Source organism: Rhinichthys klamathensis, unplaced genomic scaffold (assembly GCF_029890125.1).
Source record: "Rhinichthys klamathensis goyatoka isolate OS25496 unplaced genomic scaffold, OSU_Roscu_1.1 h1tg000731l_1, whole genome shotgun sequence".
Lineage (NCBI taxonomy): Eukaryota > Metazoa > Chordata > Actinopteri > Cypriniformes > Leuciscidae > Rhinichthys > Rhinichthys klamathensis.
The window spans coordinates 114,325-138,005 of record NW_026607144.1 but is presented as its reverse complement, the minus strand read 5'-3'; the positions used below and the strand labels follow the sequence as shown (position 1 = coordinate 138,005).

The window sequence follows — 23,681 nt, the reverse complement described above, 5'->3', positions numbered from 1 at the left end:
ATACGTTATAAGGGTGAGTAAATAATGACATAATATTTATTTTTGGCTAACAGCTACCGTGTGTGTGTGTGTGCATGCATGTGGAGTGATGGGAATCACATTACCTGTACATCTTTTCCTGTACTCTCTTTTCAATTAAAAGTAACAAAAAGACCAAACAAAAGCAATAAGCAGTCATCCATAGTGTCTAAGCTAATATTAGCATCCTTCCTTAGCACTAGCAAGTTCCTCTCTATAAATAGCACATTCTCATCACAGATGCCATAGTAAAGCAAGTCTGCTGGTGTTACGTTTCTTCCTGTCATCACTGCTGTCACTAGCAATGCATCGCCATTTGAAATCTGCCCGTTTGTACGGCCTAAATTATCACCGCTGTGACGTTAGCATAGCTGCACTCCACCAAACTCTAAGCTCACTGCGACCAACCTGTAACTTTCCCCACTTCTATGAGCCAATGTCATAGAGTCGTAAGTTATGCCACCATGTCTTCGCTGGAGGGCTTGGAAAGGATCCTCTAACAGTCTGTCTTCAAGCACAGAGAGGAAGATGGATAATATTACAGTGAAAGTCACTCTCAACTGTTCATTTTCTTCAGCTGCCAGTAAAATCATACCTCTTCAAAGAGGGCAATGTTTACTGTTTAGAAAGATTATGGCATTCCTATTTAGGTATCATCAAAAAAAAAAAAAAATCCTAAAAAGCTTTACAGGGGTTCTATTATGCTCATTTAAAGGTTCATAAATTTGTTTATGGGGCACACTGGAATATTTTTTACACCATTTAATGTTCAAAAAATTATTATTTTTCATTGTTCCAGCACCTGTTCTCTCTGAACGCCCTGTTTTAGTTTCGGTTTCTTAAAAACCTGCCTTCCGAAAAGCGCAGTCTGTTGTGATCGGTCAATCACAGCATGTGTCTGAAATGTAACACTACAGTAATATCTTTAATTTCTAGTAAATTTCGAGATTTAGGATTTTTGAGACTTTATCTTTGCAAATTTGACTTTGAGACATCATTATTTTGCTTTTGAAACTCTAGAAGAGATATGTCTTATTCAGATGTCAGGCAAAAGTCTCTATTTAAACTTGTTTTCTAACAGCAATTGAGATATTAAAGAAAAGTCATGCATTATTTTTTTTTCTCATTAAGTGCCTTCATTGGAAAAAAGGTTATATCTATTTTCATCCTAATTATGTCTGTATAACATAAAACATTTAAATGTTAAATAATCGTGAGTGAAAAGGTTTGTCACGGGCGAAATACCTCGGCAGATTGCCTGGGCACCTGGAACCAGTACAATAAAATGTCAACAAAAAAAAATTTAATTTCACACTATGAATTATTGATGGAGTCTGCTCTCACTAAAAGCAGATGTTTAGACATTTCAGGAGTGTTAATAAAGCATGCATCACATTAACCCAAACAGGACTAAAAAATATTACGATTCTAACTGTAGAAATAAATTGCTCTATATAATCCAAGCACCTGTGAAGAGCTGTGTAGTTCCTAAGGTCGTTTTGCCATCCAAAAATATGTTCACCCATAATGTTGTGTTTCTCTCCACAGATGTTCTGTGTCCCAACATGAAAGTCCAGGCAGGACGTTTCAGACCGAACAGCACCAGTGCTGGACAGACGGAGGTCCCAGGTAATGTGTCCATGTTCTTCCCATAGTGCTTTGGTGTTAAAAGTGTCATGAAAGGCCCTCAGCGTCGTATCAATTCACTGTTCGCATCTGAGGAAAAGTTCACATGGTTTCATTGATAATAATCTCATAGGATATGAGATGTTTTCAGCTCACCTTGTTGCAGCTCTAAATCCATTTGGTATAAATTGGCTTTTTAAATTAAAATCTATTGTCTTCCATCATTTGCGACGTTAACATCCCAAAACTAGTATTTTATGATACTTTAATATATGTTTCATCTTCAGATGTGAGAAAACGAAAACTTTTCTTCCTCTCACGGTTACACGGTTACATGAAAATCACCATACTGTATTTTATTTTCCGATTAGAGGTCAAAAATAAAGTGCACGGCATAATGATTCTGACATATGGACTCCCAATCTTGCACTTCAGAGTCTTTTTTTGTGTGGATGTAAGTATTAATACCACAAACTACAAGCCTAGTTTCTACATTTAAAGTACTTTTGGATCAGAAATAAAGCATTCTTTTCCCTGAAGGTTATGCTTTAAAACATGAAACATTGCAGCGGGACATCGAGGTTTCGAAATAAGAGATCTTTTGCCCTCCTCTGTTCTAAGAAACGTGGAGTTCTTTAGTGATTACACAGATCTGGAAGGATGTTGTGTTTGGGTCTTCAGGGGGTTCTGAGTTCCTCTGCGAGACTCCCACTCAAATTCATCAACCTAAAGTAAGAAACCAGACCAAAACAGAGAGAGAGAGCACTTACCTGTGCAAGAAAATGACTATACAATCTGGTGCTATAGGGGTGTGTGGAATGGAAGGACTGATTCACTGCAGGCATATACAGACACTGCTGTATGTACAAAATGGTCAAGAGAGCTGTTTTTCATAAATCTGATGAGTTTGGGTCATGTTTTAATTGCTCAAATCTCTCTTGATGTCGTAACCCTGGAAAATGATTTATGTTTCTTCGTTTGACATATTTTATATCTGCATTGCTACAAAAAAGTAAAAAAAACTTTCTAAAGTCTCTGAAATGTGGTCCATTTGACTAACTATTCTACTTATAATAAGGAAAAGTGCTGTCTTTGGTGTTTGGGTGAAGTTTAAAGTGTGATCTCTCCATGTCTGAACATCATTTGTGGGTCACTGCGCTTTCCTCATCGTTCCTGTCATCTTCTTGACGTTTGTGCTTAGATCTGTTTGGTTGCAGTTCTTTTGGATTGCACCGACTAGACTAGATCTCTCCTCCTTTGGTGTTAATTATGGTGTCTTGCTCCTGTAATCTGCGATATTCAAGAGAACAACACAAGCTAAATCTTCAGGGAAATTCCAGGTTCACATGAGATGTCACAATTGCTGAAACATCTGCATGCTGTTTCTGAAGTTTGGAACGTCAGTGTTGGCCAAAAGGCCAAAATGGACATAAAATATTGCTGACTCATCTGTAAAGTAACTTTAGCAATACAAAAGTAGTTTATTTCTAGCACTTGCACACTAGATAACACTCTGATGGAGTGTTTGACAAATGTGTAAGATGTGTTTTGAGGGGTTGGAAAGTTCAAGTATACAGTAAATTGGATTTCTGAAAGCATAACTAGACATCTCTGAAATTCTCATTGATCATCAGTGTGTTAGAATGCATTTGAACCAACTTTTCTCAACGTTTGGTGCACAAACCCTGGTTTTCTTCTAAATCTGCAATGCACTATTAAATCAATGGAGTTGCCTGCATTGTGGGGTGTAAGTGCACTAACTAATTTTAATCGTTCATATAATTCAACTTAGCTTTTTACTAATGTTTTAAGGTACATTCACACCAAATAATCCGCATAAAGATTACTATAACGTTTAATGATAACAACATTAGCATCCTCTGACCATTAGCTATATGTTTCTCGTCTGCCACTTTAAATGATCGAGCTCTTTAAAGCAGGATAGATTCTGATTGGGTGTCAATATTTTTATCATCCATCACCTGGGGAAATTTTTTTTATGAAAGTGATCCCAACTAAATTGTTTCTCTGTGCTGTTATTACTGTTATAGTTGTGGTGTGGACTGCAATTCCTTGATATTTATAACGATTAGAACTATTTTTATATAGCCTATAATGTAGCCTATAGCTATCGGCCTTGGTATGACTGTATTTATGAAACTTATGGGCTTATAAAATGACATTTTCAACATTACATTTGCATGATTTGGAAGATGATATATCCAAATCGCATTAAATGTAGGCTATGTTTAGCGCATGCGCGGCCACGGAAGATTTTCAAAAGCGGATAGGTGGAGGGAAAATAAATTAAACAGATTAGGCCCTATGGGTCTCAAGATGCATTGTGAATAGTTTAATTATTTTTTAAACATCTTAAAAACATTGCGCTTATGCAACTAAATGCTGAGGGGACAAAACATCAAGATGTCCATTTAGCGCATGCGTCTGGATCAAAGACTTGGCTGTTAAACCACAGAGAAGTTTGTCACGCTGACACACTGTGTGACCGTTTTAAAACGCTGCCGTAGCGTTTTTATGCGGTGACATCTAGTACTTAAGGGGGCTGGTTTCTATGGTCGTCGCGTTGTGTGCTGGAGTGCCCAATTGTTCCGATCAAAGTCATGCGTCTTAACGCGCTCATCCGTGCCGCGCCGCAGAACCCTCGCTCTCTCACTGTTTAAAATAAGACTCGCTCGTGATTATACGCTTTTACTCGCCACTCGCCAGGCCCAAATTACAGGTCCTGCAGGCGAAACGCTATCGAGAGAGAGAGAGAGAGAGTCGTGCCTGGCGCATGGAGACGCAGAGACAAACAGAGAGTTGTGGAAATGAGCTGAGAAACGAACAGCTGGAGAAAGAGTTGAACATGGTGTGAAATCAAACAAACAGTATAAACATACAAGTGATGGAGAACACCAGGGGAAATTGTTCTAAGATGATGAACTGAGGTTCAGACACTACAAATTAGTATACTATACTTAAAGAATTTTGATGCCATAAATACCTGACATTTTTTATTTGCTGACTATCTAACCAGGTTTGATGTCAATCATGTTGAACAGCATTGGTTCTCATGTGTCATGTTAACGAGAAAGAGATTTTAGAGCAATATTTTCTGCAAACAACTGCTTAAATTTAGCTTTGTTCATTGCTTCAGACAACAAGTACCATATATAAGTAATTTGGGCTACTTTTTAGGGTGTTAAACATCTCCTTCTGTGTGTTAAAGTCATACCGAGTTGGAAAAACAAGAGGGTGAGTAAATGATGATACATTTCTCTTTCTTTTTTTGTGAACTATTCCTTTAAGGGGCAAATGACACTATACTTGCTCTATATGCAAATATTGATTCATCTATTGGTCCAATGTTTTGAAAACTTATTTTTAAATTGATACAGCTTTCATGGCACAAGAGACTGCAAAAGCATCGAGATGTACCATTACGGCCAAAGATGTCAATTAAAAAACTAGCACAGATGGAACATGAGAAAGTGTGAACGGCCCCCTATAATGCTGGTCTGGCAGAAACCATGAGGGATTTGTTGTGCAAAAAAAAGCTTAAAAGATGAAAAGTGCTTTTGTTGTTTTATGCATTTTTTGTACTTTGCTGTTAACAGGGTATCTGCTTTCTTTCTACGTCCTCAGCCACCTGTTACTCTATTACAGACACACACACACTTGCACGTTCTCACATTACCACCAAGTTAAACAACTCCTAACATCCTTCAGTTCAAATAATCGTAGACTGTTTAAAAGAGCCCCCGTTTGCTGACACGAACACACCTGCCCTAAGAAAACAACATGAGAGTTCATCAAGTGAACGTGAGATTTAACAGGCGGCATATACACAAACCATCAGCGGTTCATGTACAGTATCGAGAGCTCTTTTGAACGTTTAACTCAACCAGCATTAAAGTGTGTCGCAGATCGACCCCTGACTTTCTTCCTCAGACAACGCCTAGGGCCCCACTGGCATCGCCATGGCGACAGACTATGTATTGGTTAAAGGAGCGCCCTGGTTTGGCCCCTATACTAGGGTAGAAGGCCAATACTGCCAACCTCTCTCTCTCACACACACACACACACACACACACACACACACACACACACACACACACACACACACACACACACGCACGCTGGAGCACCACTGACATAATTGCACATGAAAGGTTGGTTTTTAAAACATCTGGTGCAGCAAGTGCAGTTTAATGAGTGTTGGCTGTGGATCTGAAGCATTAATTAATGGGCTGATACACACACACACACACACACACACTTAACTATTTAAAAAAAAACAATGATGTCATGTTTGATCCCAGAGGCATGGATTTTTTTGTGTGAATATGGAAATTGGCCCGAGTGAGGCGTGTTGTTTTGCTCGTGGATATGGAGGAGAGATATTAACACTTAAAACACAGCTGATCAGTTTGACCGTAATTTGCTCTTTACTGGGATTTGTTTCAATTTATGTCCATTATACTTGATTCTGATTGGTCAGTCATGGTATTTTGTTGTCAAATATTTGATGTTAATGTAGACTGTTGTCTAGTTCACCCAAAAATGAAACTTCTGTCAGTAATTACTCACCCTCATGTCGTTCCAACCCCGTAAGACTTTCGTTCATCTTCGGAACACAAATTAAGATATTTTTGATTAAATCTGAGAGCTGGATCACTCCTCCATATAGGCTTCTTAAGGGATCGAAACTGGCCGGCCCAAAAGTTATGAAAGACATCGTTAAAATAGTCCGAGTGACTACAGTGGCTCAATCTTAAGTTTATCAAGCGGCGAGAATACTTTTTGTGCGCAAAAAACAAACAAAAATAACGACTTTATTCAACTATTCATTTCCTTCTCTGTATGGCCGTGATATTTCACGTAGTGATATTGCGCAAAGCTTCTGGGTTGTACGTCACGCATCACACACATGACCAGCGTCGACCAATAGTGAGCCTGCGTGTGACGTGCAACCCAGAAGCTTTGCGCAATATCACTACGTGAAATATCACGGCCCACAGAGAAGGAAATGAATAGTTGAATAAAGTCGTTATTTTTGTTTGTTTTTTGCGCACAAAAAGTATTCTCGTCGCTTGATAAACTTAAGATTGAGCCACTGTAGTCACTCGGACTATTTTAACGATGTCTTTCATAACTTTTGGGCCGGCCAGTTTCGATCCCTTAAGAAGCCTATGGAGGAGTGATCCAGCTCTCAGATTTATTCAAAAATATCTTAATTTGTGTTCCGAAGATGAATGAAAGTCTTACGGGGTTGGAACAACATGAGGGTGAGTAATTACTGACAGAATTTTCATTTTTGGGTGAACTAACCCTTTAAGTGATTTCCTATTTTGCTGTTAGTTTCATGTCCCTTTTTGACTCTCTTTCTTCAGTTTTTTTTTATGCTATATATAATACATACATTTTAAGAGTCCTTACACAGGTCAAGCTGTTTGGCCAATGGGTGGAAATATATATAATAATATGATAAATACAAACATTTATTTGTATATATATAAAAAATATATAATTAACGTTTAATTACTCATTTCATGCATTATTTTGAGTCATTAAAATGAACATGTGATAAATTATATTTGAACTTAAACTGAACGTGTCTGTTTACGGATTTTTTAAGCACTGCCATATGAAATTTGCTAGATCAGTAAACGTGCCTAGCCTAGCAAAAACGTAGAAGCTATATTATTGCATATAGGCCTTCTTTTGTTTATTGCACTATGATATTATGTTTTAATCTTATTTATCTCTTTTTTTATAAGAGTGATCCTCTACTTACAGAAAGATTTAGGAAAGTTCATTTACAGTATGTTGTCATTTTGACCTGTCTCTTGGACTCCACCTAGTGATCATTGATGGAAAGACGTGTTAACGATAATCTACAGTACAACATGTTCCTCAATCAACATCTTTGTAGATCCTAGAACAACGTTTTAATCAACCAATCAGATTTGAGGGACAAGTTTACAGTTAATGTCAAGTTTTTTTCTTCTTCTCTGGTCTCAGGTTTTGATTTGATGGAATACTTCAATGTGAGAGATTTTCTTGGAGAAAAATTTGAGCCAGGTCAGACCCCGTATGTCCGGCTCGGTACCATGCCCATCGTCCAACAAACACAGTAAGTGAATCATTACTTGCAATGGAATATTAAAAAAATGCTTTATTTTAATGTTGTTTTTTTTCTGCAGTTTTTCTCTTTTTAACCAAGCTGTCTTTGTTTCTTGTGTTGTAGAGATGTCTTGCCGCAGGGTCTGCCTGATGAATATGCCTTCGTGACCACATTTAAGTTCAGGAAGACGTCTCGTAAGGAAGACTGGTACCTGTGGCAGGTCTATGACAAATACGGCATCCCGCAGGTGTGCACAACTGATTCTTGGGCGCCAATGAGGACCTGATGTTTCAATTGCTCTCCATTTGACCAAATAAAACCTATGTCAAATATATTCTACATATATTCTCCAGGTGTCCATCCGTCTGGATGGAGAGAACAAGGCAGTGGAGTACAACGCCGTGGGCCTGACGAAAGATGCGGTCCGGGCAGTCTTTAAGAACCCAGAGGTGGAAAACCTGTTTGATCGTAACTGGCATAAGATCGGCATGAGGGTGGACTCCAAATCTGTGTCCCTGTTCCTGGACTGCAAGCACATTGAGACGGCGCCCATAGAGGAAAGAGAAGACATTGACATCCAGGGAAAGACTGTCATCGGAAAGAGACTCTATGACAGCGTTCCCATTGATGTAAGCACCTGTGTTGAGGTTTATTTATACACACTCTCATTTAGATTAGCTTACATCGTACTGAGTAAGTTGCACAAAATACTGTGAAATGGAGGCATCAAAAGTTAAAACCATAGTATACTAAGGTACTGATTGATTATTTTTTATAATATAGTATTTTCATGGCACTTCATAGACAGAATACCACCATGGTAGTCTCTAAAAAGCGTGGTAAATAGTGGTTCATGATTTGATGGAACGCCAGTCTTCAGAAGTTTAAGGTCAGCAATATTTTTTTAAAGAAAAAATACTTTCTAATAATTTCTATTTATTAAAGAATCCTGAAATAAATGTATTTCTGTTTCCTCAAAATATTAAGCAGCACAATAATAATCAGAAATGTTTTTTGAGCAGCAAATCAGCATATTAGAATAATTTCTGAAGGATCATGTGACACTGAAGACTGGAGTAATGATGCTGAAAATTCAGCTTTGATCACAGGAATAAATTACATTTTAAAATATATTACAATGGAAAACAGTTATTTTAAATTGTAATACTATTTCACAATATTACAGTTTTTACTGTATTTTTGATCACATAAATGCAGCCTTGGTGAACAGAAGAGACATTGGATTTTTATTTTATTTTTTCTGACACAAACTTTTGAACTGTACCATATGTTTATAAGTCAACCAAAATCACAGCTAATACAAACAGTCTTTCCTTTACAGTTTGACCTCCAGAGAATGGTGATCTACTGTGATGGTAAACAGTCTGAGCAGGAGACGTGTTGCGATATTCCTGGTGGACCAGTAAGTGTATCTGACACACACACACACACACACACACACACACACACACACACACACACACACACACACACACACACACACACACACACACACACACACACACACACACCTTTATTCTCACCTCATTATGTCTTCAAGAAGAATATGTAAACACATCACCTGGATAATAAAGCAAAAACATATGCTTTCGAACAGTACAAGCCCTATAAAGGGCTCAAAGGTCTTTGTTTTTAGTCCTTGATGAAGATGATGATGGGGAATATTCGTTGTCCAGTGTCCAGAATTTCATACTCATAATACTGGACATCTGGAGCCGCCCTGCAATACTTTTCGTCTTCGATTCCTCTCACTTTCTTTCTTTCTTTCTTTCTTTCTTTCTTTCTTTCTTTCTTTCTTTCTTTCTTTCTTTCTTTCTTTCTTTCTTTCTTTCTTTCTTTCTTTCTTTCTTTCTTTCTTTCTTTCTTTCTTTCTTTCTTTCTTTCTTTCTTTCATAACACATTGAGTCTCTTTCCGTTTCCTCGTTCACTTTCTCTTCTCACTCAGTGTGAACAATCTTTGGCGACCGAGGCTCCCCCAGTCCCGTTGCCCACCCCAAAACCAACAAGTGCTGAGCAGAAGAAACCGGCCGCGGTCAACTGCTCCTGTCCTGCAGGGGAAAGGGTAAGACTTTCAGGTCAAAGGTCACACTCTTAAAGCTGGTGAACACCCACGTTTAACATGCGAAAAAATTGAATGTTAGCCTTATGATGCTGTACAGTAACCAAACTTATTTACAGTAGATGAGAAAGAAAAGACTAAATAGACTTTCATTCTTTTCTGAATCATGTGCTGAAGAAGTTTTAGTCATGCTAATAAGGAATATTTTATAGTTTATAAGCAAAAATGTGACATTTTGGTTAACACAAATTTTTTTTTGTAAAAGCAAGCAAAAATTAAGTTTACAGTACATATAGTATAGCCACAGGACTTAAATTAAACATTTTAACATAAGACTAGTATGATGAAATTATAATATAATAATAATAATAAAATTATACATTTTCCCTTTATTATACATAAAGTAATACATTTTACATAAATTATACATTTTACACTCCAACTTTAACATTTATAATAACAGATTAGTTTTTTGTACATAAGAATACATAAGCATTTACTTTATATCAATTATTTGTATATATAATTAATAAAATATTTTAAAAAATCTGGGCTTTTTTTTGTTTAAACCCTTAGGAATTTCTCGCCCTATAGACATTTGTTTTTCCTGAAGGGCGAAGTGTCATGGATGCTTTTATAGAAATGAGTTTATATTGAACTTGTAAAATTCCTTTAAAGACATAAGGCTGGATATCAATTTTTTTTTAAATCTGAACTTTCGTTTGTAATGCATTCAGTTCCTTTTTGTAATGCATTCATTCTATAACCTCTCTGATTTCTGACCTCCACTTTCAAAACATATCCCCTCATTGCTCTCTCTTTTGCTGTCTCTCTCTATCTTTCCCATCCTACAGGGTGAGACAGGTCTACCGGGTGCCGCGGGGCCCAAGGGTGAAAAGGTCAAATAGTGTTTCAGTATCACAACAACTTTAATATGCTTTTGCACATCTCTGGATGCATTTCCGACGGGTTCCTCATTGGCTCTTTGCGTAAACTGTGCATCTGCAGGGGGATCCTGGTCTTAAAGGGACAGAAGGACCGCCAGGGCTCAAAGGGCTGAAAGGAGAACGTGTATGACACTCATACTATCTCTTATAATGCTTCATAAAGCTTCATTAACTCTTTAGATGAACGTAATATTAGAAATGTTTGCTGATTTTCCCATACAAGTTAGAGAAAAACAAGATTTATTTTTATATGACATTGATCTGTTTCCATCTCTCTGGGCCTGGAGAATAATTGATCGGTGTTGATTGATTATTTGCAGGGCCAGGCCGTCTCTATCAAAGGTGATAGAGGAGAAAAGGTAAGGTCATGAATTTACCAGCCAAACTCCTCAAGATAGACCAAGCACAGTGAATGTTTAGTCTGTATGTGTGTTTGTTTGTGCACGTGTGTGTTACTGTCGTTTTCAAACACTTCATTCTACCCTTGATTCCAAAAAGAACAGCAGAAAAGAAACAAATGTTGAAATTGACATTCTTTTGAGGATAAAAATGATACGAATACCATATTTTGAACGGCAGAATTATGGGTCCGCCAACCTCGGAGGATAATGCAAAACAAGAAGCAGGGCACTGAACACCCACTCACAGCGCTTAAAACAGACAGACAGACTCCAGGGCAGAATTACCTCAGAATAATGTCATAATTAGAATTAGAGAGAGAATTAGACGACCGTGGTGTTGGGAACAGAACGGAAACTGCCATTATTTAAACATGCTTACTGGCTATCAGTAAATGTCCAGATTTCACTCATTTGATCTGTGAAGACTTCTCGAAAAGAGTCTTATTTTGAGATTTCCACTGGGGCAGATTTAGATGCCAGCCGACGCCCACAGCTAGAAAAATGTTGCATGCTGGATTGGTCAGTGGAATTTCCTGCGGGCGACCTAGAAACGGCATATGTGAATATTGACCCCTACTGTGCCGGAGCAGATTAACAATTACAAAAACAAACACGCTAAACAATTACTAATCCTCATACGTTATGGGTTTAGAACTAACCCTAAACCCTAGAAGGTGTGCTGTTACTTTTCGACACGGCAAACGAAAAGTTTGATGAAAAGAAATGATATTTTCTTACTCAGTGCTTTTGTATTGGTTTCCAGTAATAATATCTCAACATTCTTAAAGGCATAGTTCGCCCAAAAATATAAATTCTGCCATCATTTACTCTTGTTCTTGTTCTAAACCTGTATGAGTTTCTTTCTTCTGTTGAATACAATATATATATATATACACTCACCGGCCACTTTATTAGGTACACCTGTCCAACTGCTCGTTAACACTTAATTTCTAAGCAGCCAATCACATGGCGGCAACTCAGTGCATTTAGGCATGTAGACATGGTCAAGACAATCTCCTGCAGTTCAAACCGAGCATCAGTATGGGGAAGAAAGTTGATTTGAGTGACTTTGAACGTGGCATGATTGTTGGTGCCAGAAGGGCTGGTCTGAGTATTTCAGAAACTGCTAATCTACTGGGATTTTCACGCACAACCATCTCTAGGGTTTACAGAGAATGGTCCGAAAAAGAAAAAACATCCAGTGAGCGGCAGTTCTGTGGGCGGAAATGCCTTGTTGATGCCAGAGGTCAGAGGAGAATGGCCAGACTGGTTCGAGCTGATAGAAGGGCAACAGTGACTGAAATAACCACTCGTTACAACCGAGGTATGCAGCAAAGCATTTGTGAAGCCACAACACGCACAACCTTGAGGCGGATGGGCTACAACAGCAGAAGACTCCACCGGGTACCACTCATCTCCACTACAAATAGGAAAAAGAGGCTACAATTTGCAAGAGCTCACCAAAATTGAACAGTTGAAGACTGGAAAAATGTTGCCTGGTCTGATGAGTCTCGATTTCTGTTGAGACATTCAGATGTTAGAGTCAGAATTTGGCGTAAACAGAATGAGAACATGGAACCATCATGCCTTGTTACCACTGTGCAGGCTGGTGGTGGTGGTGTAATGGTGTGGGGGATGTTTTCCTGGCACACTTTAGGCCCCTTAGTGCCAATTGGGCATCGTTTAAATGCCACGGCCTACCTGAGCATTGTTTCTGACCATGTCCATCCCTTTATGGCCACCATGTACCCATCCTCTGATGGCTACTTCCACCATGTCACAAAGCTCTAATCATTTCAAATTGGTTTCTTGAACATGACAATGAGTTCACTGTACTAAAATGGCCTCCACAGTCACCAGATCTCAACCCAATAGAGCATCTTTGGGATGTGGTGGAACGGGAGATTCGCATCATGGATGTGCAGCCGACAAATCTGCGGCAACTGTGTGATGCCATCATGTCAATATGGACCAAACTCCCTGAGGAATGCTTCCAGCACCTTGTTGAATCTATGCCACGAAGAATTGAGGCAGTTCTGAAGGCAAAAGGGGGTCCAACCCGTTACTAGCATGGGGTACCTAATAAAGTGGCCGGTGAGTGTATATATATATATATATATATATATATATATTTTTTTTTTTTTTTTTTTTTTTTTTTTTTTTTTTTTTTAAGAATGTTGGTAACCAGACAGTTGACAGTACCCATTGACTTCCATAGTAGGAAAAAAAAAACTATGGAAGTCAATAGCGGTTACCAACATTCTTTAAAATATCTTCTATGTCAATAGGGTAAGAAAAGAAAAATGAACTTAATTAGATAAAATAATCCCATAGACTTACAATAAAGGAGGAATTCTAGCCAAATGGGCCTGTAAGTAACTACCCAGAATACTTTAGCAACCTCATATCGACATGCTAAGACCACCTTACATGAACGTTTCTATTGTTATGCATGATTTGTGTGTGTATTTATGTGTCAGTGATTTGCACGAGTGTCCATGCGTGTATGTATATGTGTGTTCATTCTGTGTATGTGTGTCTGTGTACTCACAAGTATCCGTGTGTTATAATGTTAGCTAGCAGCATATCGAGGAGTTTGCTGGTTAAAGTGCATGATGCCGCAAACGCATGTTTGTGTTTGAGGTGTTGCTCTGTCTCTGTCTCTCTCAAACCCTGTCATGTATTGTCTTCTTTCACACTGAGTTGTGCTGTGGTGCAGTAGTTCGCACACGTGCTTTTGACATGCTGACCCATGGTGCACATGCAGAAAGAGATGTTACCACATGTTGCTACATATCGTTTACAATATTCAAAGCTTAATTAATTACACAATTTTGAATGATACTTTCAGTAATCCATATCTGGACTCTGCCCGCTATATTTTCACTGAGTTTGCTGCAATGCATTCTGGGATTTTCTTGTAAGTGCTATATTAGAAAGTGGCCAAAAGCTAACTTAGAAGGTAGCATGATTGTTACCTACCGTTTGAAAGATCTTTTTGCATCGTGTGTATATTGCTATATAGGTTGCCAGCTCTCTACATGTGGTCGTTAGTTTCTCTTGATGGTGTTTATCATTGATCGGTTGGCTTTATCGAAGTGAAAAGAACCTTAAAAGTAATTACAGACTATCAGGCTGTCAGCTGCAGTGTGTGAAGTCGTTACTATAATCAGGTCATAAAAGTTTTCTCTTGTACTATTCAACTCTCAGAATTCCAGGAGATTCCCTCGAGTGCACGAGACGTCTGAAAGACAAGATATAATGGGAACTATTTCTTTAGGTTTCCTTAGTGGTGTTTAGTGGTTTAGTGGTGTGATTAATTGCCTTGACTAGAAAATTACACTGACTGCTGTTGGCCTCTTTTTATATTGTGATCTCACAAGCATTTCTACATAATTTGTAAGCCCTTACAGTATGTGATACTTTGTGAATGATGATGGAAATATTGTGATTATGTCTGATACACTCAAGCAAAAACACAGTCTTTTTGTTGGGTGGTTTGTTGGTCATGTTTTTTGATAAACTCTTTTGGTTGGAAGGTCAGATTTTTCAGATTTTCATTGGGACATTTTGAACTTTATGTAAATTAAACTAATTAGTGCTTCACATGCATTTGGCCCCATCGAAACATGTACAGCACGCCAAAGGATGAAACGTGGTCACGTCCAGGTCAGGAGTCATGTGACATCTTAGTGCAAACCATACTGAAATTCCATCTCTCTCCACAGGGGGACAGCGGCGAGCGCGGTGAACCTGGAGCCAGCGGAGACAAAGGAGAAAGAGTAAGATATAAGATACACTTCTTTTTTCTTTCTTTTTCTTTTTTTAGTAAGATATACATGTGTACATGTAATATGAAATGGCATTTGCATTTGACTTACACTTGAGTTCAAATGTTTAGGGTTGGTAAGATTTTTTGCTGTTTTTGAAAAGAAGTCTTTGATGCTCACCAGCTCTGCATTTATTCGATCAAAAATACTGTAGAAACATTAATATTGTGGAATGATATTACCTATAACAGTTTCTTCTTTCATTTAAAATGTCATTTATTCCTGTGATCAAAGCTGAATTTTCAGCATCATTACTCCAGTCTTCAGTGTCACATGATCCTTCAGAAATGATTTTAATTTGCTGCTCAAGAAACATTTCTTATTATTATCAGTTGAAAACAGTTGTTGCTAACTATTTATTTGGGCGTTTTTAGGGATCCGATGGTTTACCAGGTCTGGCTGGGAAACAAGGCGATAAGGGACAAAGAGTGAGTAAAAAATGTGTGTAGTTGATGGTATATTTCGATGGTGTATGGACTATTGACCAAGCATGTCATGTTTGTGCTGATAAACAGGGTGAACGAGGAGTTGCAGGTGAAGCTGGGTTACCTGGACCTCTCGGACTAAAGGTAAAACACCACCACCTTTAGACATTAGAGTTAGAATATACACTCACCTAAAGGATTATTAGGAACACCTGTTCAATTTCTCATTAATGCAATTATCTAATCAACCAATCACATGGCAGTTGCATTTAGGGGTGTGGTCCTGGTCAAGACAATCTCCTGAGCTCCGAACTGAATGTCAGAATGGGAAAGAAAGGTGATTTAAGCAATTTTGAGCGTGGCATGGTTGTTGGTGCCAGACGGGCCGGTCTGAGTATTTCACAATCTGCTCAGTTACTGGGATTTTCACGCACAACCATTTCTAGGGTTTACAAAGAATGGTGTGAAAAGGGAAAAACATCCAGTATGCGGCAGTCCTGTGGGCGAAAATGCCTTGTTGATGCTAGAGGTCAGAGGAGAATGGGCCAACTGATTCAAGCTGATAGAAGAGCAACTTTGACTGAAATAACCACTCGTTACAACCGAGGTATGCAGCAAAGCATTTGTGATGCCACAACACGCACAACCTTGAGGCGGATGGGCTACAACAGCAGAAGACCCCACCGGGTACCACTCATCTCTACTACAAATAGGAAAAAGAGGCTACAATTTGCAAGAGCTCACCAAAATTGGACAGTTGAAGACTGGAAAAATGTTGCCTGGTCTGATGAGTCTCGATTTCTGTTGAGACATTCAGATGGTAGAGTCAGAATTTGGCGTAAACAGAATGAGAACATGGATCCATCATGGCTTGTTACCACTGTGCAGGCTGGTGGTGGTGGTGTAATGGTGTGGGGGATGTTTTCTTGGCACACTTTAGGCCCCTTAGTGCCAATTGGGCATCGTTTAAATGCCACGGGCTACCTGAGCATTGTTTCTGACCATGTCCATCCCTTTATGGCCACCATGTACCCATCCTCTGATGGCTACTTCCAGCAGGATAATGCACCATGTCACAAAGCTCGAATCATTTCAAATTGATTTCTTGAACATGACAATGAGTTCACTGTACTAAAATGGCCCCCACAGTCACCAGATCTCAACCCAATAGAGTATCTTTGGGATGTGGTGGAACGGGAGCTTCGTGCCCTGGATGTGCATCCCACAAATCTCCATCAACTGCAAGATGCTATCCTATCAATATGGGCCAACATTTCTAAAGAATGCTTTCAGCACCTTGTTGAATCAATGCCACGTAGAATTAAGGCAGTTCTGAAGGCGAAAGGGGGTCAAACACAGTATTAGTATGGTGTTCCTAATAATCCTTTAGGTGAGTGTATATGGTTTGATCAGCGTCAAAAACAAACTTTTGCAAAGAGATTGTTATAATACTAAAAAAAAAAGTAATATGATGCATCTTAATATGAAATTATGTGAAAAATATGACCACTTTGGTCAGTCTGAACAATTGTGGATGTTACCTATAAAATCAAAGCAACATCAAATTTAAAATATTGCACAACATAGTGTTAGATTATACAGCTCTCTACTGTGCTGTTATACTAGATTTCATTGTGTTCACTGTTGGGAGTGTTTTCTTCGCGTAATCTGCTCTGTGTTGCATCATTTTGAACACAATCTGGCCCTTTTAATCTGACCTGTTTTAATTCAGGGTGTCCAAGGTGATTCTGGTCCGCCCGGAGCACCAGGTCCTCAAGGGGTGTCTGTAAGTGTGACGTGTGTGTTTAAATCAGCTGCTTATACTGATGATTATGGAAGCCCTCAGAGTAAAACAAATAAAAACTTACTTTAAGACTTTATCTTTAATGCAACTTTATATTTCACAAATGCATGTTTGTATCTAACAATTGTTAATTCTTAAAGGGTTATTTCACCCCAAAATTAAAATTAAAATGTGTCATTAATGTGTCACCCTCATGTCGTTCCAAACCCGGAACACAAATGAAGATCTTTTTAATGAAATCTGAGAGCTGTCTGTTCCTCCATTGACAGCTACGCAACTACCATTTTGAAGCTTCAAAAAGTTCATAAAGAGTTCATAAAACTATTCCATATTACAAATATTCTGAAGGGATGCTTTATATGATAAACAGATTGAATTTAGGCTTTTATTCATTATTATTTAATATTATAATAATAAAGTTTTAGCAATTTTATTTTGTGATTTTTATAAGTTTTATGTCTATATAGTTTTTATACATTTTTATTTCAGTTTAAGCAGTTCTATTACATCAAGTTAAACTAAATGAAAATAAAAAATGTTGCTTTGGCAACTAGTTAAAATAGCTAAAATGTTTCAAGCAGCAATAATGTTTTTATGGTTTTAGTTTTATTACATTTTAATAACCCTGTTGTGAAGTTTGTAACATTAAGAGCATGTTGTGTTGTTCATCAGGGCGGTGCCGGAAATAAAGGAGACAAAGGATCCTCTGGAGATAGGGTAAATTATGACTGACACCTGTCAATCATAACAACTTTGTTACCACAAACATCATAATAGGCTTAGTGAGCTGAACCCCTTACGCTGAACTTTGGCACATAACTCGTCCTGCACTACAGACATGAATGAGTCTTAAATCATGCAGCAGATTTTTTGCACAGCAGTCATCGCCTTCAGAAAATGTAAAAATCTAGATTAGTCTGTCATTGCAGAGCCTCTTTCCCCCACTTCAAGGCCTGGGACAATATTCCCGGTTGTCTTCCCCTTGTCAGCACCCCTGTTTTAAGTTCTGATGCTGTGTAATAACTTGGACAGAGTCCAAACTAGTCATTATCAAAAAGCACTGTACATACCTGTCAGATCCAAACGCTACAGAGGGAATATTTCAACAGTGTACGCAGGCAGACTAATAACTCAAACAGATGTCAGTGCTGATGCAGACTCCATATTTCCTGTTCTGTGGGGGCGGTGTGCAACCAGACCGTTTCACACGGTACAGCATTACCGTCATTCCACGGTCTGTCCCACGGTACACCTCCACACACACGCTGAGGTTGTTAAGACAAATTTGACTTTTCTGAATCAAATTTAGGAGCAGCATATGGAACTGCAAAAATAGTGATTGTTTTCATACAGCTGATGTTGCTGTATTTGACTGGTTGGGATGCTCAAACAAACACTATTTCCCCGAGGAGTCACAGTGTTACACTTTCCAGGAAATCAGCTATTTTATTATGTTAGATATTTTAACATGGAAAAAGTACACTGTTGAAAAATTATGCAATTTTAATGGTGAAAGACTGTAAAAACCTTTTGATTAACAATGAGTTTCCTTGCCGTATATGGTGAAAACTGTAGTAAACCAAACATTGTAAAATGTTAATTAAATTTAGTTTTTGGAAAAAGTTATCCTATGAAAAACCATAACCAGTGAAAAACCATAAATTGACATTCCCAGTCCCATAATTCCCTGTGACACCTTACATTTGATGTTTTTTTATTTATTTAAATCATTATTTCTACCTATTTACTTTGGTTATCAGTTAATCTTTTGGTATTTGTTATACAGTACGTTAGAATTTTGTAACATCTTGTCTTGTTAATTGTGTTTATTGCATTTTTTAAATGTCATGCCTGTTACCATGATGGTGTTTTGTGTCTGTGCGACACTGTGCGCCTTTTATCAGTATTATATCAGTTTGTGGAAAAAGCTATTTTTGATGAACTTTGACATTACCAAAAAATTGCTTTTACATTAACAAATAAAATTTAGTGCATTAAAGGGATAGTGAAACTTTTGTTATTACTTACTCACCCTCAAGTTGTTCCATACCTGTATGAGTTTGTTTCTTCTTTTTAACACAAAAGAAGATATTTTAATGAATGTTGGTAATCAGACCCCATTGACTTTTGGATATTTTTTTCCTACTATGGAAGTCAATGGGTGCCGTAAACTGTCTGGTTACCAGCATTCTTCAAAATATCTTCATTTGATGTTCAACAGAAGAAAGAAATGCATACAGGTTTGGAACAACATGAGGGTAAGTAATGAAAAAAGGTACATTTTTGGATGAATTATCCTTTTATTGGGTTGGTTTGTTAACATTGTATCAGTTAATGAAATATACTTTTTTTTTTTTTTTACTGTAAGTTAATAAAACCTGAAATGTTGCTAACATATTTTTAACAGTTAAGTTCTGGCTACCACAGCGCTGCCGTTTCTTTTTTACTGTAAATTTCACAGCTTTTATTATTATTATTATTTTACAGTGTACACATTTCAGCTTTAACCAGCTAAGTTTGCCTTGGTAGGCAAAAATGCATTACTTTTAAAGATAAATATTGGTGATCCAATGCAAATGGAGCAAATAGGAATATTTTTAGAAATAAATGCATAGTTCATCAAAACAGGAAATATCAGATTATACTTTTGCGAGAATGGTTTAACTTTTGAACTGAAATGGCCTTGAACTCAAAATAAATACATCATGTAAACTCATTTACCATCTGTTATATTTCCTGAATTCCTGAGCTGTAACAGCAGGCTCTGTGGAGTGTATATTACACATGTTTTCAAGAGCTTGTCATTTTACACTCATTTCCTGCTGCTGTTGTCTGTATAAAAAAAAATAAAAAAAACCTGTCTGGACAAATATAAGTAGTTTAACGTTAAAGGAGTCGCTCAGCCTCGCTTCATTCTAAACCTAAATGTCGTTTGTGGGACAAAAACTTAGAAACTAGGGGTAAGAAGTAAAGAGCTTGTGACACTATTCTTACTGAAAGAATTAATTGTTCTCAGCAACAAATTTCAGAACAAATTGCGTGCTGTTAAAATTATAGTCATTTATCAAGACAACTATCATGAAATGAGCATTGTGAAATTGTAAGCAAAATATAGCACATAATTAAATATTGCTTATACACTACTGTTCAAAAGTTTGGGGTCTGTAATTTTTTTAAATTATGATCAAGATTTATTTGATCAACAATACAATAAGAACAATAATATTGTCATATATTATCAAAAATTAAAATGACTTTTCTATTTTAATATATTTTAAATGTAATTTATTTACAAAAATGTACTGACCCTAAACTTTTGACTGGTGTATATATATTTTTATTACAGAATTTTCCATTCAATGATGTCTGACTTTCTCATGTTGTTTAGGGCGAGCCAGGTTTAGACGGGTTTCCAGGTAAACCAGGTCTTCCAGGAAAAGAAGTAAGTGTTCAGAGGATTCTATAATGTATATAATTTGTCTCGTACCATTTTGCTCAGCATGCCATGTACAAAGGATGTTGCAGATATTAATGTGAGCTTGTGTCAAGTATTGCTATATGTTTAAACTAAATGACTCTTTTTCTCTAAAATCAGGGTCTTAGGGGGCTGAGTGGCGCTCCTGGATCAAATGGAGTCAAAGGAGAAAAGGTATGGACACTTTTTTGGGGGGGGGATGCTGGTTCCTTTGGTTTTAAAGATCTGGGCAAGTCTTTTATTCATCCTCAAGTTGCTCCAACCCATTTGACTTGAAGTTAAGTCTCATTTTCAAAGTCATTTTTCATTTCTTTGGTAGTTGAAGGTGCACCCAGATATATTTAACTCTTCCCTTTTTCACATAAAATCCCAAAACGCATATCTTCCTTGGAAAATTATAGTTTTGTATGATATGTCTGTATTTCTCACGCTCATCCACAAAGACACCCATTCAAATATGCAATCAGTCTCATTTTATCTCACACACACACACACTTTCATGTACTTATTCCCAAAGGAAATGAGAAAAATGTCAGACGTTGCAGCTTGCAGTACAGACAGTTTAACTCAACTCGAATATCAAATCACTGTTTGTGGGAGTCTAACCCAGCATTGAATAAATCTCCTGCTTAAACCATCCAAATGTTGTTTCATAATCTCTGTGTTTGTTTGATAGGGTGAACAAGGTCCTGCTGGAATACCTGGCAATGCAGTAAGACGTTTGATTCGTAAACTGAATTCATTTACATTGTAAAACAGCTGTATTGAGTTGAATTGATCTGTGTTTTTTTTCTCAGGTTCAGTTGGCAGGACTCAAAGGGGAGACTGTAAGTGTAACATCTTTTTAGAAGAGGAGTCTACCTTTGCTTCTTCAGAGTATTCTCTAAACCGTGTGTGTGTGTGTGTGTGGTTTTCAGGGCGTCCCAGGAGAACGAGGACCCCCAGGAGCGGACGGCCCCCCTGGACCTGCTGTAAGATATATTTTGTGATGTAATGCTGTTTCAAACAAGTTTTATTGCTTTAAAATTACGTATTGAAGAAGAAAAGTAAAGTTCGTTCTGAGAAAAGCTTCTGATTGCAGATGATACTTGATATTTTATATCAAATGCAATGACATTCAGACGTTTTACATAGGGCTCAAGTGTCCAAATAATTTTTGTGATCACTGTACATTACATTCATGGTCTGTTTATGAAAAAAAAGCAGCATTGTTGTGCACTTCATTGTTTTTAATTAGCCTATTGTTTCTGTTGTTTTTCTCAGGGCCCACCTGGACCTCCAGGTTTGCCCGGTGAGATGGGTGAGAACGGACAAAGGGTAGGACATTTATATTTGATTGTAATAATCCATCTCGGCTGCTTGTGAGGTGTTCTAGAACCTGATCTGGGGTAACCATAGAGACTGGCTAGAAACTGTGAATCTCAGTTCACGTTGTGGTATTTTTGAGTGCTCTGTGGGGTCAGATTAAAGCGAGGAGCTTGTTAGGAAGAGAGACGGGAGATGTTCAAATGCTCTCAGATGCCCTCAAACTGATGAGATGACTGCATCATTAAAATGTTCTCAGGGTACTTGGTAAACAGTGTTTCTTGTCAAAAATTATAATAGCATTTGGATAACAGCTCCAAAAATGAAAAACAAGCAAACAGAACAAGGTTTTTTGTGCATTTAAATGAAAATTCTGTAATAATTTACTCACCCTCATGTTGTTCCAAATCAGTATAACGTACTTTCTAGAGATGCACCGATTACAATTTTCTAGGCCGATTCCAATTTCCGATTTTTCTTGAGTTTGACCTGCCGATACCGATTTTAGCCGATTTCGATGTCCTTTTTTTAAACCACTTTACAGCACACACAAATATTTATTTTCTATCTTCTCTTTAATAGAACATTTTGCATAGAACATTTTTTTAACAGATAATCACTATAAAATAGAACTATATAAATTACTCCTGGTGTGGGAAATCCACACACATCTAAAGTGCAGTGTTATGGAAGAAGCATTTCTTTCTTTTCACATCCAATATCCAACTAAATAAAATTGATATATTTAGCAAACTAAACTTTTGTATGAAAACAGGTAATGGCAATAAAATAATATATAAATAACAAATATAACAATAAAATAAATATAGCCTACCCTTGCAGTATATATTTCTCAACACACACACACACACACACACAGGCCTATTGCAATCACTTGTACATCAATGTTATATTTCTCAAACAGTTTTTCTCTCTGACACATGTCCAGCCAGGCTAAACAGGACAAGTGGAGCATGTGCAGGGAAACGACCTGGAATAAAAACAAGTTATTTTCTATAAATATTTTTGAGTCTTAATTTTCTTTTCTGACATAGCCTGGCTACTTCAGTTCTTGTTAAAACACACCAGAGGTGCAAATTCTGTGCATTTTGGGCACTTTTGGGGTGAATTCATATTTATTTTGTCCATCAAAAGTGTGCTTTCACTTTAATTGAGCGCGAGCAGAATAGACTCGGCGCCGAAACCCGCGCTTCACTGTTGTTCACGCGACGCTCCTGCTTGACGCTCACGCGCTGCTCCGGCTCCCGGTGTGAATGCACTCATTGATTAACATGCACGCCGAAGGAAAAAAAAAAAACCCGCTGCTCACGCTTGCGGTGTGAAACGGTCGTAATTCACGAGGTTTCCTACATGTGTGTTCCGTGTGCACGTGTGATGCCGATGTTGCGCGATGTTAATCATGCGGCGCCCGAGTGCATTTGACCGGCATAAAATCGGCATATGTCAGACTGACTGGCCGGTCGCCGATCATGGCCGATCACGTGAAAATCGGCCGATTCTGGTCACCAGCCGATCAATCGGTGCATCTCTAGTACTTTCTTCATTTGAACACAAAAGAAGATATTTTGAAGAATGTCGGTAACCAGACAGTTGACGGCACCCATTGACTTTCATAGTGTTTT

General features: G+C 37.8%; 1 protein-coding gene across 1 annotated transcript in view; it reads left to right on the top strand.

Annotated features, from left to right (window-relative positions):
* The window catches only part of col22a1 (collagen, type XXII, alpha 1), a 52,694-nt gene that overhangs the window by 7,977 nt on the left and 21,036 nt on the right, over positions 1-23,681 (top strand). The window contains exons 3-22 of the mRNA XM_056242565.1: positions 1,567-1,647; positions 7,669-7,780; positions 7,895-8,018; positions 8,125-8,400; positions 9,114-9,194; positions 9,738-9,854; positions 10,706-10,750; positions 10,860-10,922; positions 11,119-11,157; positions 14,928-14,981; positions 15,404-15,457; positions 15,545-15,598; positions 17,187-17,240; positions 17,931-17,975; positions 20,647-20,700; positions 20,854-20,907; positions 21,410-21,445; positions 21,531-21,560; positions 21,651-21,704; positions 21,997-22,050. Coding sequence (XP_056098540.1) covers positions 1,567-1,647; positions 7,669-7,780; positions 7,895-8,018; positions 8,125-8,400; positions 9,114-9,194; positions 9,738-9,854; positions 10,706-10,750; positions 10,860-10,922; positions 11,119-11,157; positions 14,928-14,981; positions 15,404-15,457; positions 15,545-15,598; positions 17,187-17,240; positions 17,931-17,975; positions 20,647-20,700; positions 20,854-20,907; positions 21,410-21,445; positions 21,531-21,560; positions 21,651-21,704; positions 21,997-22,050 — 1,481 coding nt within the window. The remainder of the gene's footprint in view (positions 1-1,566; positions 1,648-7,668; positions 7,781-7,894; positions 8,019-8,124; positions 8,401-9,113; positions 9,195-9,737; positions 9,855-10,705; positions 10,751-10,859; positions 10,923-11,118; positions 11,158-14,927; positions 14,982-15,403; positions 15,458-15,544; positions 15,599-17,186; positions 17,241-17,930; positions 17,976-20,646; positions 20,701-20,853; positions 20,908-21,409; positions 21,446-21,530; positions 21,561-21,650; positions 21,705-21,996; positions 22,051-23,681) is intronic.